The 18,462-nt window shown below is 39.2% G+C and overlaps 1 protein-coding gene across 5 annotated transcripts in view; it reads left to right on the top strand.

Annotated features, from left to right (window-relative positions):
* Positions 1-18,294, top strand: part of NCOR1 (nuclear receptor corepressor 1) — a 72,359-nt gene extending 54,065 nt beyond the window's left edge. For 4 of the 5 annotated variants that reach the window (XM_063341400.1, XM_063341401.1, XM_063341402.1 and 1 more), the window contains 20 exons: positions 477-645; positions 1,214-1,354; positions 2,729-2,812; positions 3,342-3,598; positions 3,947-4,307; positions 4,833-5,057; positions 5,788-5,997; positions 6,498-6,647; positions 7,191-7,364; positions 7,808-7,973; positions 8,236-8,732; positions 9,187-9,315; positions 9,884-10,041; positions 10,292-10,515; positions 10,935-11,072; positions 13,041-13,183; positions 14,447-14,500; positions 15,595-15,816; positions 16,386-16,568; positions 16,796-18,294. In XM_063341400.1, the coding sequence (XP_063197470.1) occupies positions 477-645; positions 1,214-1,354; positions 2,729-2,812; positions 3,342-3,598; positions 3,947-4,307; positions 4,833-5,057; positions 5,788-5,997; positions 6,498-6,647; positions 7,191-7,364; positions 7,808-7,973; positions 8,236-8,732; positions 9,187-9,315; positions 9,884-10,041; positions 10,292-10,515; positions 10,935-11,072; positions 13,041-13,183; positions 14,447-14,500; positions 15,595-15,816; positions 16,386-16,568; positions 16,796-16,983 (3,873 nt within the window). In that variant the 3' untranslated portion in view covers positions 16,984-18,294. Of the gene's footprint in view, positions 1-476; positions 646-1,213; positions 1,355-2,728; positions 2,813-3,341; positions 3,599-3,946; positions 4,308-4,832; positions 5,058-5,787; positions 5,998-6,497; positions 6,648-7,190; positions 7,365-7,807; positions 7,974-8,235; positions 8,733-9,186; positions 9,316-9,883; positions 10,042-10,291; positions 10,516-10,934; positions 11,073-13,040; positions 13,184-14,446; positions 14,501-15,594; positions 15,817-16,385; positions 16,569-16,795 lie in introns of those variants that run through there. The other variant, XR_010071981.1, reaches the window with a different exon arrangement.
* Positions 18,295-18,462: the final 168 nt, after the last annotated feature.

Consider the following 18,462-nt stretch of genomic DNA (forward strand, 5'->3'; position numbering starts at 1 on the left):
GTAAATTAAGCCCTTTTGTCTCATCATTTTTGAAATGCTACTGTTTTGGTTGATTGAGATCTCCAGTTACACAGAGCAATAGTAATAATTCTCCACTGAGAAGGGGAGGTTTCATTACTTTGGATAGAAATAAAACCTAGTGGCATCATTAAGTATGTAGTATATGTTATCTTCCTCCAAAATAGTGTTATAGGACATGAAATACTTCTGTAATATTGTACTCCCTCTTCTTCTTTCTGTATTTCTTAACAAGGTAGCGAATTGCATACAAATCATCTCACTAATATTTAGGTTAAGTGCCCAATAATAGAGGCAGAAGTTTAAGCCATACTGCTTAATAAAGTAATTGGTTTTCTAGATCTAAAACGTGTCATGGGGTTTGGGTTTGTTGTTTGGGTTTTTTTCCCTTTCACTGCTCCCTATTCTCTTAAATAAATACACATGTTCTGAATTATTTTTGCTTGATTTAAATGCAGGGTACGCCAGCTCTGTCCCAGTCTGGCATAGCAGCTGATGCGTTGTTGAAGGGGACTATCACCCGGCTAGCTACAGAAGACAGCAGCCCAGAAAAGTGCCGAGAGGAAGCTTCAGCCAAAGGCCATGTTATTTATGAAGGCAAAAGTGGGCATATTTTATCTTATGATAGTGAGTATTTGTATATTCTACCTGATCAAAGTCAAGGCTGCAGCAGGTTCTGCTTTTATAATCCGTAGCTGAAGCATATCCGCTTCCGAGTGGATGGGTGTAAACCTGTCTCTGGGGTGTCGGAAGTATTGACCTGCATGTGGTTTTGAGGGCACGAGAACTAAAGCAATCCAGAAATTGTTCCTGTGTTCTGAAGAGTCTCCTGTACTATGTATTTAAAATATAGTTTAACTATTTAATTTCCGTGCTGTTTATTTCCAATTTGTCATGGAATATTTTTATTTTGGAAGGTTAAACATTAAAATGATCTGTTTTAAAATCAAAAGAAGTGTTATCATTTAACTTTGAACTTCAATTGAAATACTGATAAATGAGTAACTGTTTGAACAAATATATTTTTTACAAACGATAAAAGATCTTTTTAAGGTTGAGATTTAATGTTATGGTGTTATATTTAAGTTGTGTTGTTAAAGTATTAATGACCTGTGGTCTCATTAAACGTAGTGCTTGTGTGTCTTTTTTTTCTATTGTCCACATATCCTAACCACACTCTTGTAAATTTTTCTAGCTATTAAAAATGTTCGTGAAGGAACAAGGAGTCCAAGAACTGCTCATGAAATCAGTTTAAAGAGAAGCTATGATACAATGGAAGGAAATATAAAGCAAGGAATGTCAATGCGGGAGTCTCCAGTGTCCGCACCACTGGAAGGTAAAAACAGCTGCTTCCAAGGTGGTTTGTGTTTTATCCGAACCTTTTGCATTCATTTAAGAGTATTTAGAGTTATTTTGTGGAGCAGACTAAAAGAGAAATTGGATTTAAATCTTATACTTCTAACCAAATCTATGTAATAATCACTACAATTACAATGGGCTGGAAGTAAGACTGGGGTAGATACTAGTTTTCCTTTTTTGTTTTGCTCATGCGTTACCAAAACTGCAGGTAGTTCCGCTGGCACGTACGCCTCTCAGGAGATCTGACACACATAACTGACTCTTCCCAGTCCCAGCAGAGCTCAAACAACCCCAGGTCATACAGCGGGGACTCCATGGAGACACCCATTCATTTAAACCTTGGTCTCAGCCATGGCATAGTAACTTGGGAACGCGTTGGTGTGACCTTTTGCATTCCTGCAATAAACCTCTTAAATTCTATCAAGCAGAGGACTTGCACAGCTGCTGTATCCTGCTTCAGGGCATCTCTAGTATTATTTTGATTTAATAAACTGTAATCAAACTAAGCCTGCAAAGGTCAAGTCAGGCCATTATGTAACTGTTCTGATGGTTTTTAAAAAATACAAACAAAAGGAAATGTTTCATGCCTAAACTGTGGAGTCTCACTCCTTAAGTGCATTTTGTCCCATCTTTGGGTAGCCCTTAAAGGCTATTTTGTGTACATTTTCATCAGATGGAACAATATGAGTACGAGACTTCTGGGTGGTATGTAGAAATTCATCATTGTCTTTAAGTTGCTGATACATTTTGTTCACTGTTGGGCTCTTTCGGCATGCGAGGAGCTGCTCTGATACTTTATGCTGTATCTCATCACTCTGACACATTTTCTGTCCTCGAGGAGTGGAAAATTGAGTTCTCTGGGAGTTTGATTTAGATTCCTGCTATAGGAACAGTAAATTCAACTCTTCCCACATGATTCCATATGAACTTTGATTAATTTGGAGGTATATTTTGGGGTGTTTTTTTCTTTTTATCCCGCTTCCCATCATGAACGCCTTTCTGTACTAGGTAAGGTGACTGAAGTGGAGCGTAAAGAGAAGTAGTGACTGCTTTTGGGACAAGAGTTAAGCTTAATTATAAGAAATACCTTGTGTTTTCTAAATACGTTAAAACTTGCAACAATGTAATAGCATAAATACTTGAATCAAAGATATTTTTTTCGGGCAGGAAGGTGTTTGTAACGTGTTGATACAATGCCTGGCATAGTGAGGCTGGGCCCTCTGGGCACTACTGTGATGGAGATACTATCTGTAATGTATATAAGGAGGAGGAGGGTTTCTGTTCTTTGGGGGATTTTTTTTTTTTTTGATCACTTGTTTAATTCTCTAAATTATGTTCACTTTAATTTTAGGTTTAATATGCCGTGCACTGCCTAGGGGAAGCCCGCATGCTGAACTGAAAGAGAGAACAGTGTTGTCTGGCTCTATAATGCAAGGTAAAGTAGTGCAAGTTTTGAAGGCAAGCACTAATTACGTCTTCAAAAATCTGGATTTCTTAACCTTAAAACTGTTATTAACAATGGTAGCTGTGTTTAAGGTGGAGCTTATTTTATTAAACATTTTCAGAGCATAAATCAGCAGCTTTCTGATATGCTGCGTACAAAGCTAGTGTGTAAACATAGCATTTTATTTCTTTTTGGAAAACAGACTGTTTTTAATGTGAATACTTGGTAATTAGCACTTTTTTTTTTTTTAAATGAACACTGACAGTTCCCCCAAACCTCTGAAGCCGTATGCTATTTCCTTTATTTCAGCATCTGAAATAACATGGGATGCTTTCAGTAACAGATTGAATTTTTAAGTATTATTTTTGTGGTGATTTTTTTTTGTCTTCAGAATACGTTATCGTAGACTATAGCAAACCAAAATTCCTGTATTATGACATGTAGTTAGTTACTCTGTTTATGAAAAAAGAAACTTAGTAATTATTAATACCAGTAATGTGATTCTTTCTTTCTATAAAAGGCACGCCAAGAGCAACAGCTGAAAGTTTTGAAGAAGGCTTGAAATACCCTAAACAGATTAAGAGAGAGTCACCTCCCATAAGGACGTTTGAAGGAGCCATTACTAAGGGGAAACCATATGATGGAGTCACTACTATAAAAGAAATGGGTCGTTCCATCCATGAAATCCCAAGACAGGACCTATTAAGCCAGGAGAGTCGCAAGACTCCTGAAATGGTGCAGACGACCAGGCCAATCATAGAAGGCTCCATATCTCAGGTGAATACAAAAAGCACTACTAGATTTGTACAGTTGCTTACAGACTAAGTAGCAAATCAGTTCAGGATATTTGAGTACTGACAAGTGGGGGTGGTTGTTCTAAGAAAGCTACCAACTTACAAAGCTTAAAAATAGTTTCCGCGTATTAGAAAAATCCTGACACTTCACCTGTAGGGAAGACACTTGCAAGCAAGTATGAGAGAACTAACAAGTAACAATCCCTAAGATGCAGTTGTATTTTGTGCTGATGTGATAGAAGCAATGAACTACGGTGTCAGCAACGTGAGGTTTTTAGCACGACTGAAACATTGGCAGGATAACCTTACCTGATCTCTTCCTCCTTTTCAGGGCACACCCATAAAATATGAAAGCAACTCTGGCCAGTCTGCCATCAAACATAACGTAAAATCTTTAATCACTGGACCAAGCAAGCTACCCCGTGGAATGCCTCAGCTGGAAATGGTGCCAGAAAACGTGAAGGTGGTGGAGCGAGGAAAATATGAAGATGTGAAGACCGGGGATGCAGTACGTTCCCGTCACACATCTGTAGTCAGCTCTGGTCCCTCTGTTCTCAGGTCAACTCTTCATGAAACTCCCAAATCACAGCTGAGCCCTGGGATTTATGATGATACCAATGCTCGAAGGACACCTGTGAACTATCAGAGTCCAATGTCCAGGAGTTCACCTATGATGAATAGAGTTAGTGAGGGTATGTTTTTCTTATCCAGAGTAAACCACGAAGTTTTAATAATTTAATTTTAAACTTACTTTTAAACTGGTTTCTGTAATCCATTCTGCTTTTTTTTTTTTTTTTTAATTCTAATGGCTTCTCTCAATTTGGAGGGTGGCTGGAAGGAATTTTAGAAGGCTGTAAGCTGTTAATTGACATAAGAAAATGAGAATCTGCTGTATTGTAACACAGAGGTGGGAAGGCAATTCCATCTCAATTTGCATTTGATTATGGATCATATTGAAAGTGTTTTGAGGGCAGAAGCTATTCCTAAATTACAGAGGTATCTAGGTGAAGGAGGTAATATGGTGAAGTGCTACCAGTCTTAGTTTTAGGATTTAGATTTTTCACTAGAAAGAGTCTGATGTTAAATATTCTCTGTGATTTATTGTATCAGTTTGCAGGGTCCTCTAGAACATTCCTTGGGAGCCGGTATATACCTACAGCTGAATTTTCTGCTGGAAAATATGCATTTTATTAATTTGGGTTTTTCATTTGTTTTAGCTGGAATATCTTCTGGGAAGCCAGCAAATCATGAAAGGAAAAACACACTTACTCCAACACAGAGGGAGAGTGTGCCAGCAAAATCTCCAGTCCCAGGGGTCGATCCCGTGGTGACTCACAGTCCTTTTGACCCTCATCACCGAGGAGCAACTCCTGAAGTCTATAGGAGTCACCTCCCTCCTCATTTAGATCCTGCTATGCCATTTCACAGGGCTCTGGATCCTGGTAAATATGTTTGTCTTGTGTTTTTTAGTTTTAGAAATATTGTATGCTTTGATGCATAGAAAAGAGACTTTTAAAAAGCAATTCTCAATGGCCAGATATAATTTATAAAAGGATATATATACACACCGTTGTAGTTTGATTTCAGTTTAGCGGGGGGTTTAATATCTAACCAAGAAATTTATTAAAATATTATTGTATAGTACTGTAACTCTCTTTTAGAAGCTGCCAGATTGCTTCTGTTTTGTTAAAAAGTTCAGACAGTATTTTTAAATAATACTTGTGAAATATATTAAAAGCTTTCAGGAAAGCTATTTGAAGAAGGATATGGAAGATGCTATAAAATAAAAGTGTAATGAAGACCCCCTCTGTTCAGGACTGTGATTCATTCTTACTGAGGGATTATCGGGTTGTCCCTGGTGATATTAAATGCAGTAGACTTCCTTTTAACCTATCCATTAGTCCTCTGCTGTGAGGTATTCTAACCTTCTTTAGGTGTTTCAGCCCTTTACGTTTTGAGAATGTCTGGATTATTTATCTTTTTCTGTCCGCATACAGTGCATAATTTCAATAAAACATCAGTATTAAAATGTTATTTTAATTCATTTGGTAATGGCTAGAGAGAATTGGTAGCACTTCTCATTGAAGCTGCATAAACATCTGAAACTTTCATTATTTCGGTATCACCCATACTGCTTCCTAAACCTTCTTTTTTCTTCTCCTTCACCCTCAGCTGCTGCTGCTTACCTGTTCCAAAGGCAGCTCTCGCCCACCCCAGGCTACCCAAGTCAGTATCAGCTTTACGCAATGGAGAATACACGACAGACAATCCTAAATGACTACATTACCTCACAGCAGATGCAAGTCAATTTACGTCCTGATGTAACGAGAGGATTATCTCCTAGAGAGCAAACTTTAGCTCTCCCGTATGCAGGAGCAAGAGGTATGCCTGTGTTTTTCCTGATGTTCTTTAAAGTGTGTTTTGGGTATGCGGTGTGGTTTGTTTGGTTGGTTTGGTTGTTTTGTTGCTGCTTATAAACGTATGTGTTTGGATGGATGGGTGGGTGCATGCAGACAAGTGCATGTGTATAGATGTGCTTGCAAATGAGTTGTCATACATCTAACTGGCTTTTGTGGATATAAAGGAAAACTGTACATAATCAATATTGTTAAAGGGAAGGCTGTAAGGCTTATTAGTGTTGAAGATGTAATTAGAGGGAGTGCTAGAAATGCAAATTCTGACTTAGTTTGTTTCTAAATTGCTGATTGCCAGATTTAAGAGAGTATAACCAGCTGGAATATAGTTCTGCACTTGTCTTATTCTTATATTTTTTTTCCCACTAAACGTTCACTGCTGACTGTTATCAATGAACAGAATATATAATGAGTGGACCATCCGTCTGTCCTTGAATGGCCATTCTTATGTGTGTCATCCCTTAACAGGAATTATTGACCTGAACAATATGGCTCCCACTATCTTAGTGCCTCATCCCGGAGGAACAAGCACACCACCCATGGAGAGAATCACGTATATCCCTGGTACCCAGCTTACGTTCCCTCCCAGGCCTTACAATCCTGCTTCTCTGTCACCAGGTAAGAGCTCTTAGGATTTGGTGATGTCTCTAATCATCTGACGTGCTGAGATAATTGACCATCTTTATTTAACTTTCATTAAGGTTGAGTTCTGATATTTTCTCAGGCGAAGCTTTTTGCATGCACTTCTCACTGGGATAGCAAAGGTTTTCTTAATGATATCCTTTATAGTTACACTAGCAGCTGAAGGAGCGCTGACACTTTCAAAATTTGCCTCATTCTGTCAGGTCTTTATCTATAGTCATTTAATTATGATTTCACCAACCTCATATTACATGTGTTGAAAGGTGGAATTTGGGTCTATAAGCTGTCTAATTTCTAACTGTATAGAAACCACTTCAGTAAAAAGTTGTTGAGCCTTCCACTGTCATTGCAATGTTAAGCTTTTGTCTTCCTAAATAAGGAGATAGTCTTGAGTGGAATGAAAATGTATTTGAGAAATTTTGCTGTAAGTGGATGGCAGAATATATTGGCAAGTGTTTACGTCAAATTATGCTTGAGTATCTCTTTTCGCTACTTCATTTTATCTTGTGGACCTTCCAGGACACCCTACACACCTGGCAGCTTCTGCAGCTGCAAATGCTGAAAGGGAGCGGGAAAGGGAGAGGGAGAAGGAACGGGAAAGGGAGAGGGAACGTGAGCGAGAGCGGGAAAGAGAACGAGAACGAGAGAGGGAGAGAATAGCTTCAGTCCCCGCTGAACTTTATCTTCGGCCAGGTGAGTGCACATTACTACATTTGGATCGGTTGTCTCATAGGCTGTAACTGTTCATTTCCTATAGCTGCTGTTGGCAACACGCAGCTTAGTAATAACTTATTACACAGTTTGGTTTTAGTCTGCACTTACGGCAGGCTCCTATTACTTAGCAGTTCTGGTCGTAACTGCAACTTCAGCAAGTACCAGGCTTCTTGATCTTTCTCTCATAGCAACGCAGTACCTAGGGAATAAGGTGAACCCCAGTTATCACTAGCACAACTTGCATGTCATTTACAGTGCTGTAAACAGAATACTGCCATTTAAAGCTTTAATACATCTAAAGTGGTGAAGACAACTGGGAAAGGATGTGGAGGAGATGGCATTGATATATTTCTGCGTCGTTGTAAGAGTGATCTCTATTTTTTTTTTTTTTTATTTGTTCCCCTTTGCCCTATGTTCTGCAGGTACAGAGCAGCCTGGCAGACCTGGCAGTCATGGATATGTTCGGTCCCCATCTCCTTCAGTTAGAAGCCAGGAAAACATACTGCAGCAAAGGCCTAGTATTTTTCAAGGAACCAATGGGACAAGCGTAATCACACCTTTGGATCCTGCTGCTCAGCTACGTATCATGTATGTTTCTTAAGTTACTGTTGCAGAGATCTCTATTCTAATATTTGAGCTTATTGAAAGGTGCATTTAGCCCGAGGAAAATACTACCAAGACGAGGATAACCACTATCCTATTGCTCTTGAATTTATCAGAAATTAATTTTCACCCAGTCCAGTTTGGATAGAAATTTGTGTCACAAAAGCTTCGCTTTGTTGTATGTGTGGTATGACTCTAGTTCTTTTTTCATGTGATATAATTCAGAATATTCAATGTTTGCCAACAGGCAGCTCACCCCTGGAGCTCCCTCTATTACTCAAGGGTTGCCAGCGTCCCGTTACAATACTGCTGCTGATGCCCTTGCGGCGCTAGTAGATGCTGCAGCCTCTGCTCCTCAGATGGAAGTTGCCAAAGCAAAAGAAAATAAGCACGAAGGAACCAGGATAGAAGAGAATATGGGACGCCGGTCTGCTGTGGTTACTGAACAGCAGCAGATGGAACAGAAGACACTGGAGGTAGAAAAGAGGCCTGTCCAGTGCCCCTATACATCTCCAAATTTTTCTGGTGGCAAGTCCCAGGGACAGTCTTCATCAGTAGTCTATTCAGAGGCTGGTAAAGAGAAAGGACCTCCTCCTAAATCCAGGTACGAGGAAGAGCTGAGAACTCGAGGAAAGACTACAATTACTGCTGCTAACTTCATAGATGTGATCATCACTCGACAGATTGCTTCAGACAAGGATGCACGAGATAGGGGCTCTCAAAGTTCAGATTCTTCCAGTAGTTGTACGTATCTTAGTAACTATCTACTTCTTTGCTGTCTGTCTTAGCCTTTTAGGGAGATAATAAACTGTGACATTTTTCTAATGTTTAATGATAAAATATTCAGCTCTGCACAGTGGAGACACCTCATAAGCAAATACACTTTTTGCATATAGTGACTCGAGATTCTTGCAAACTCGGAGTTGTTTGCTTTGTTCAGATTCTGTGCTACAACATAAAATGCAGGATAATAAACTTACATTATCAGAAGTTAGGAAACAAAAATTATTTTGTTTGCATTGGAATACTGCTTTATGGAAATATTTGTTTCACCATAGTTATCATGAGAAAAAGAGAGTGTTTTGACTTTCATTTCACTGGTGTCATTTTAATGGAAGCACTACTGCTGCTATATATAGGCAACAAAAACCTTGTGTGATATTTACACCTTATTCCACAACCTTTGCTTGCTACTCAGTATCCTCCCACCGGTATGAAGCTCCTGGAGATGCCATTGAGGTGATCAGCCCTGCAAATTCCCCTGTACCTACACAAGAAAAACTACAGCCCTATCAACAGGAGACAACTAAACCAAGCCAGGCAGAGAGTAAGTTTATCTTCATGTGCCAATATTCTCACAATTATCTTGTTTATATTTACCGTGAAATCATAATAAAGCTAAAATATCTTAGGAGTCTCTAAGAGACTGCTTGCCACGCTTGTAACTTTTCAGAAACTTTTCTTGGAAGTATGTTGTTGCAGTGATCCGTGGAAAAACTAGAGGAAACATATTGGAACTGACAGTTGGCATTAAACAGAGCTCCTTTACATTAGTGTAGCTGATCTAATAAGAAATTTATTTTCAATATATTCTTTAAAATTACTGCGTGTTGGTGTTGATGCCCACAATTTTTTACCTATTAGTAAAGCTCAAACTATTACAGTACAGTTTGCAGGCGATAAATGAGCTGAAATTCACCTGCATTGTGGAATGAAGCTTTATTTATCTAAATTTTAGGGCCTATGTATGAATGGGGAAAAAGTGGTTATCACACAGGATACCTAAATTCCAATGCAGAAACACCACATCTTTCAAATTTGTAAGCACAGAACTTTCAAACCTTGAAGCTTCAGTAATGCTGTTTTAACAGACTGACCTTTTCTTCTTCAACTAGGTGACCCAAACAGGCAGTACGAGGGGCCGATTCACCGCTACAGGACACAGCAGGAACCCCCTTCACCCCAGCAACCTCCGCCTCCCTCTTCCCAAGCAGAAGGGATGGCACACGTGCCCAGGACACATCGACTTATCACCCTTGCTGATCACATCTGTGTAGGTTTATTTGCGGTCATCTTTTCAGATGTGAAAAGTTGTATTTTGATGATGAAAACATATGTTTTGGAACATAATCATTCTGTAATTATTAGTTTTACTTGTGGCTATTATACAATAATGTGTCTGAACTTATAATCATCTCATCTTTTTTGTTGCAATCTATCTCATATTCATCTAATTCATGAATATGTATGCTCTGGACAATGTCTGACCAAGATCTCTCTTCTATTTTTTTGGCCCCAATCAGCAAATTATTACACAAGACTTTGCTAGAAACCAAGCAGCTTCTCAGGCCTCTTTGCCACCTCCCACCACTACATTCCAGAATTCCACCCCTGCTCCAGCACCTGTTTCTACTCGAGCAAAGACATCGAATCGCTACAGCCCTGAGTCACAGTCGCCGTCTGTCCACCATCAACGGCCAAGTGCTAGAGTGTCACCTGAAAATCTGTCTGACAAGTCCAGGGGAAGGTAGTGCATGCATTCAGTTTAACTGCAAATCTTAATTCATGCCCAGATGTGGTATTTATGAAAAATCGCACAGTAATCTTAACGTAGCTCGGAACTAGAAGTATCTTTTGGTCTTATTTCAAGCAATGTGTCGCACTGGTTTTGACAATTGCTTAGCTCCATAACATAGCTTGTAACAGTTATCCCTTCACTTCTTATGCTTAATTTCCAGTCTTTAGAGGGGTGAAGATTTAATAACTTAAAATTTATCAGAATCATTACGGACAATTCAAAGTCATCTTTTTGAGATCACCAAGTGTAGTAAAGCATGTAACATATATAATTAGACCCAAGTAGTGATGTAACTACTGTAATTACATGTGTTAACTACTGCATTACATGATGAAGAGTACTTATCTCTCTTTGAATTATGGATGTAGACCTGGAAAATCTCCAGAGCGGAGTCATGTCTCTTCAGAGCCCTATGAGCCAATCTCGCCACCTCAGGTCCCGGTTGTACATGAGAAACAGGAAAGCGTTCTTTTGCTTTCCCAAAGAACTGAGCCTACTGAACAGAGGTATGTATAAACTTGAATTTTAAAACCATTCTTCTGGATTTTTGTGCTGCAAACAGTATCTTTATCAAAGAGCAGTTTAAGCGATCTTCCTCTGGTACCACAGGCAAGTTGTTAATCAGAGTTGATCCTTTTGTGCTGGCATTCAAAACTTGCTACTTGGGACGTGCTTTGGGAAGCCTGAGTGAAACTCATCTGGGCGTGTTCTCTCTTAAGTTTCTTGGTGCGAGCAGTGCGTTCTGTCATACCTGATAGAAAACAGTATAACAAAACTCCTCCTGGGTGCCAGTTCTATAAAACTGAAGTGATTTTCAGGAAAGGTCCATTTTCTACAAATTTTGTTAAATAATTCAGGCTTCTCCAGCCTGATCGGCTTCCTGGATATCGTCCTGGTGAAGGATGGAGGAACCCAGGTTTCCAACACGTGTGATTGTAGAGCACCTTATCCCATGAAATGTCACTAAGCTAAGGAGCTTAATTCCCAGGAGGTGCGAAGGTGGGGTGTCAGGAGGTCCATGCACCAGGCAGGATGTTTCCCAGGGCTGTTTGTCAGTCTGCCAGATCTGCAACATAAAACTGTGTGCGTTCCCTGGCAGACTGTGGCAGTGCTGGAGTCTTTGGACGTCTGGCAGGTGCACGTTGCAGTGGATGTTTCTGTCGTTTGCTTTGCTGCCTGCTGAAGGAGGAGTAGCTGCCAACGTGCTCACCGCTTATTTAAGGCTCATGCTGGTGAAATTGATTCTTTTTTTTCTTGTTATTTTCCCCCTCCGCTCTGCAGTTGCTGGCAGCGTTGTAGTCCATGATGGATGTTAGCTAGATGCAAAAGGATTTTCAGGGACACAGCAGGGAGGATCGCACTACTTAAAATTTTAAGGATCTTGGACTAGGAAACCTAGACTCTTTGGGTTTTTTGTTTTGTTTGTAGATTATTTTTAAAATTTAGGTATGGGGTGGATTTTCTTTTTAATTAAAGCTGATTTGCCAGATTGCTGCTGCGTAAACAAACTCAAATATCTTAAGCACCACAGTGAACATACAATTGATCGTTTTTATCCACTTTTGAAAACAGTGCAATTTGTTCGTGACCCTGGTATTAGCTTAGATTTTTCCCCTGAATTTCTTTGTGCTTTAGTTGTGTTGATTTTTTTCTTAAAACTCTAATTGGAACACTACTGCTTTTATCATCTTTGTAAACAGCCTAAAACTTGCATATTTTAAGATCTGAAGATAAAATGCACCTCTTGTCAGTTTGACATTTACTTCAGCAATTTTTTTTATGCTAATGTGACAAAAATTATGTACAGAAAGTGTGCCGGCTCCTGTGAATGTAAAAATCGATAAGGGGTATGAAATACAGGATGTGGATCCTGGTCTGAATTTGTGCCATAGAGCAAGGATGGCAGCTCTTGAGCCAGGCTCCAATCTGTAAGGTTATTTTACCTGGTTTCTAAGAAGGCCTGAAACAGCTTATTTGCTTGGGCCACGTGTGACAGGGTGGGTGAACAGAGTTGAAAAGAATTGCATCCTTCTTAGTGGCGTACTGGGGACAAGAGTGAGAAGACTGTAAATAGGAGGAGCAGCTAGGGATGAGTATTTGGGCTTCTACCTTAAACATTTCGTCACCTGCTCATTTGCAGTGCAAGCTGCAGCCAGCATACAGGCTGCAAGGCAGAAACGGGCATCCCTGAGATAATTTGTAAGAGTGTCATCTCTGTACCACTCTCCAGCACAGACCATGACATGGTCACTTCTGTGCGCTGTAGAATTTTAAACCCTGTTACCTGGATAAAGCAGGTGTCCTTGGAGAGTCACTGGACTTGTCAAGTCCCAAAAAAACCCCCTAAAAACAGGCTGAAGAAAGAATTCTAAAGCTCATATGAATGTTGGTGGTTTCTGCCTGACCACTTTTGGAAAGATTTGAATGTACATCTTGAAAAATGTTCTCTCTCTTTGACATGTTGATCTTGGCAGGACTGACTCTCGCTCTCCGGGTAGTATAAGCTACCTGCCTTCGTTTTTCACCAAACTTGAGAACACTTCACCAATGGTAAAATCCAAGAAACAGGAGATATTTCGAAAGCTGAACTCATCTGGTGGAGGTGACTCTGACATAGGTACGCAGGACTTGCCTTTTCACTGAATTTTTCCAGCTTAAGCTTTACATGACTGCCATCCACAGATGTTCTAGCCTAAATATGTTTCAAAAACCATATGAACGAATATGAATCTGTAAATACAAGACACATATATAATAATTTATGACCAAAGAACTGGAAGATGGTTAGGGTCTTTTATTATTATTTTTAATGCTGGTGTATGTATGTCTGTCACACTTAAGCTTTTTAACTTTTAATTTGAGAGATGGAAATGGTTTCTGTAAACTACAGAAAAAACACATAATTCATGAGTTGTTGAAACCTGACATTCTACTGAACTTTCTGTCTGTAGTTTGCTTCGTATCAACATTTAACTGTTTCGTCTTTGGAAAGATGTCTTACAAACTGAACGTTTTGTGTTTTCTTGGCCCTTATGATTATGGCTGTTAAAAAGAAATATTTAATATGGTTTCAGTAATGGATACTGACATGGTGGAATATGATACTAGAACCTATATCTTTGCTTTTCTCCTAGAAACCGTAGCAGAACTTGTATCAAAATTAGCAGTAGTAAGAGTTCAAGCTGTTTGTGAACTCAGTACCTAATAGAAAGTGTTCATTTGAAAGTGAATGCTCTTGCACTGAGCAGCAAACGAATCTCATTCTGCGAAGCAAGGCTGGGTCAGTAAGGGTTGCAGTGTTCTTTTTATTTGGTCTCCGTTGTGTGCACGGTAGATTTTGCTCTGTTGAAAATTCGGTGTGCATGCTTGGCGTACAAACACACTTTCCATTGCTGCCAATAATCTCTTCATTTATATGTTGAATTCAGCGTTGTGGTTGAAAATCTTTATTCTCAAATTGGACATAATATAGGTAATATGTGCAGGGGGACTGTTCAGCCAGCTTCGAAGTTATTGCCATTAATTTTTTTTAATACATACAAATACTCAGCCTGTTAGGTTCGTATGCTAAAATATGTATTTAGCGAATCAAATGCAGCTTTGCATTTTAAAGTACATAGATTGTGAAACTTCAAAAAGTCAGTCTGCTTCCTAAAGTAACATCTTTCAAAGAAGGCTAGCCATCACCATATAAGATACTTTTACCCTGTATAGATCATTTTCCTGAGAAGATGTAGATGCACATTCATCTGAGAAGATTGAGAAAGAAAAAGCAGAACACTGAAAATGGTTCAAAGTAATTATACATTGTGCATTGAGAGTAGTGGTGATCGCTTGTCGTGTAGTACCAGAAAACTCAAATGTTGTGCTTTAATTGCAGCAACTGCTCAGCCAGGGACTGAAATATTCAATTTGCCAGCAGTCACTACCTCAGGTAAGATTTTCAGTAAAAGAAACAATAGATGTTTCAGAAAAAGTAAACTAAGGTAATATCTTTCATTTATATGCTTTGGGGAGTCCAGTAAATGAGGAAGATAATGAAAATTTAAGAAGTAACATTGTACATGAAAATGTGTTTCCTGTATCTTTGGGAAAAGCAAAATGACCAAAGGAAGTTTCAGAAAATATTTTAAATGGGAACTTAGGCAAGAATGTTTCTTTGTGTGCTCTGCAAATCCTACACAGAGGTAGGAGTCATGAAATTGGTTAGCACCTCACTTATTTAAATACAGTGTAGTTCAACAAAACTTGAGCTTATTAGTTCATCAAATCTAGTTTACTTTATAAACTGCTGGATTTAAAATACTTATAATTTTTTTTAATATGATAAATAAATAATAACCCCCCCTAACTTTCTATGAGATGGGGAAATTAAATATTTTACTGTGCTAAAGAGGTGGGTGAGGCAGAGAATTGAACTGAAATGTGGGAGATAAGAATCGCCAAACCTGAATCTTGAGTTGCACTACTACACATTGACTTCATGTGATTTTGGCCAGTTGCTGCACCTTCTGGTACAGTGCTTCTGTCTTTTATATGGAGAAAGTGCTGATCTCCATCAATTTAGATGGAAGACAAGCTTTTGGAATAAACATTTGACACACATCACACTTCATAAGACAAATTAATATGGATAATTGAGAGAAGTATTTTTCTGGTCTCTTCTCTTACAACTGAATAATAGCTGCAGATTTTACTTAATATGCTATCACAATCAGCATGCTCAGCTTCCTTTGCTATTAAAAAATGAAAGTAAAATTTACCCTCTTGCGAACAGTTTGACATTTAGTAGCACTCATTTTGTAGCTCTTTGTTTTTTTGCTGGCACATCTAACATTGCCATTGTCAGCTGCTTTGGAGCATGTAGCTTTGCATTTTAAAAAAAATTCATTTTTTGTTCCCCCCCCGCCTCCCCCGGCCCTTCTGCCTCTCTCTAAATTTTTTTCCCATATCCCTTTATAATTTCTCTGAGATATGTTTTTTGCCTTCCCTCCCACCTTTTCCTGTGTGTTTTCTTTTATCTCCCAGGTGCAGTCAGTTCTAGGGGTCATTCCTTTGCAGATCCTGCCAGTAATCTGGGTCTGGAAGACATTATTAGGAAAGCATTGATGGGAAACTTTGATGACAAGAGTGAGGAACATGGAGTTGTAATGTCACAATCCATTGCGGTTGCACCTGGCAGTTCCAGTGCTGCAGTATCAGCAAGTAATGAGACACGTAGGGAAGAAGCTAATCCATCACCAAATTCAGGTGAGGTATTGCAGCTCCTAAATATTTCATGGTCTTAAAGAAAAAAAAAATAAATTAAGGGTTTGAATAAACTTGGTGTTACTGAAAATCACTGTCTTTCCGCTGGAAGTCATAGACGGTGTTTCCATTCCCTCTAGCAATCCTGGCTTTCAAAACGGTGCTGGTGACTTCAGGAGCATTAGCCAGTTATTTCTTGGGCAATGACAACACCGGTGAAACGGGGAAGAGATAACTAACAGAGTGTATTAGATACCGGAAGCTTCTCCGTGGTTTGAGAATGCATGTGTAGTACATCACCTGTGAAGAACACAGGACGGGTGGAACTAGCTTGAACTGAAAACTTCTCCCTTCCTAAAAATGGAAACGTAACTCCATTGTGATGTGAATAGGGATTTTCTAGCCATAATGTGTTAGACTGGCCTATACAGTCACTAATTGTAGTAACTCAGCGTGCCAGAAGGCAGCAGTGTGAAACTCCTGTTTGCTGTTAGGTGATAATTTTTATAGAAACAAATGTAGGCTAAAATGCAGTGTAACATTTTTGTAAAATCTGTCCCTACTGCTTCCAGGAGGGGGAGTCAGCAAGCAGAAGCTGATCGGCAAGTCAAATAACAGGAAGTCTAAGTCTCCGATTCCGGGACAGGGATATTTGGGAACCGAAAGACCTTCTTCTGTCTCATCTGTACATTCAGAAGGGGACTACCACAGACAGACTCCAGTGTGGGCCTGGGAAGATAGGCCTTCATCAACAGGTGAGAAATGGGTTTCTTTCAAACTTAACAAACCAGATGTGATATTTGTAGAAAGGTCAGATGTAGACATGCTGTAACACTGGTATATTGGTCAAAAGATTACAGCATGTAAGGATTTCCTGAGGCAGAATTTCTGCTAGTTGTCACGACCAAAACCAGGCTGTTTTTCAGATATGGATCTCAGAACAGCTCGTGGTTTTGACTTGGAGAACCTCTCTTTGATTCAGGTTCAACACAGTTTCCTTACAACCCGTTGACGATGAGGATGCTCAGCAGTACGCCGCCAACATCCATTGCGTGTGCCCCACCGTCCATGAGCCAAGCAACCACTCACCAACAGAACAGGATATGGGAGCGAGAGCCTGCGCCACTGCTTTCAGCACAATATGAGACTCTGTCTGACAGTGATGACTGAACTATGCAGACTTTTCTTTTTTTTAATTTGCGGGTCAAAAAAAGAAATCTATTTTTGACTTGTGCCCATAGAGACTTTCCAAGAGAGCAAGGGCCACACAATGAAGAATTGATGGAGAGTCCGTTAAATGCCTTCTGCACAGGCCGTGTGTTGGAGGATCGTGATCAAGAAGGTTGACTTACTAAAGATAAATATGTAAAGAGTTTTTAAAAATGTGGACTATTCCTGTTCTACATCTATTTGTAAAGAAAACCATAACGTCTTTAAATCATTCTTCTGTAAATAGAGAGTACTTTTTGCAGTGTTTTTTCCCTTGCTATAGTATCTGGTGTACTTATGTTCAAATCATTGCCTAAACTTTGGGGGTCATTTTGTAATTTTTTTTTTTAAGCATTTTCTCCAGTGTAGAGTACTCTTCATAACCCTAGCCTTCCTCCCAGCCTAGCCTAACCAGAACCCTGGCCTCCCAGCCGGCCTAGCATCATTGCCCATTAAATGCCGTGCCGCTTCTTGCAGGCATTGTGCTTTTATATATATTTTTTTTTTCCTCCCTAGACACACTTTCTCAGTGGTGTTCAAGCTCTTGTGAAAATGTTGATTTTTTTTTTTTAAGACTGACCCCTTAATAATTCTGTACATTAACATAGTCCAGTTCGCTGGAATAAGATGATATATTTCTTTGAATTTTAAATTCTGCCACATTGTAAATTTTTGGTGCAGTTGGTTTTATTTAGCAACACTGCAGAAATATTATTGCATGGGTATGTTATGGTTCATTTTTAAAAGGATAAAAATACGAAAAGAACAGCTTCTGGAGGCATACCTCACTGTTATGCACACTGGGAATTTTAACTGTGCCCCAAAAGCCTATCTTAATGTTTTCTGTTTCTGCATTGTATGCAGTGAAAACAGGCTACTAAACTTCACTGTCATATTTAACCACAGCAAATGGCTTATCTGAAGAGAGGCTCTGGGTGGGTTGATAAATCCTTTAAGAAGAAAAACCTCTACATCCCGAGTTTAAATAAAACAAAATGCTTTTATAGAATAATTGAGCAACACACGAGTCAACTACTTGGCTACTGTTACAACCAGTTTGAAATAGGTACTGTGATTTTTACCTTCCTCCAGTCTGATTTTAAAATCTTTATGTAATAATTATTCTAAAGTCTGCATCCCCATCCCAATCCCGAGCTCTATAAGCAAGCCTTTGGTGAGAGTCCTTACAAATGCTTGGCTTAACTCCTGAAGTGTGCAATACTTGTTAGGGTGATTTTTATTTTTATTTTTAAATTGTATATGGTACTAGGAGACTCTCCTTAATCATTCATCTATCAATGCCTGCTATGATATGGTTGTGGCTCACGTATACACACATCTGGTTAGTGGGTATCACAGGGTGTCCTGACATCCATCTTCAAAAGCATCTTATTTTTTGCTGCACTGACCTCAGGAAGTGAATTTAAATCTTCCGGGGTA

Source organism: Chroicocephalus ridibundus, chromosome 7 (assembly GCF_963924245.1).
Source record: "Chroicocephalus ridibundus chromosome 7, bChrRid1.1, whole genome shotgun sequence".
Lineage (NCBI taxonomy): Eukaryota > Metazoa > Chordata > Aves > Charadriiformes > Laridae > Chroicocephalus > Chroicocephalus ridibundus.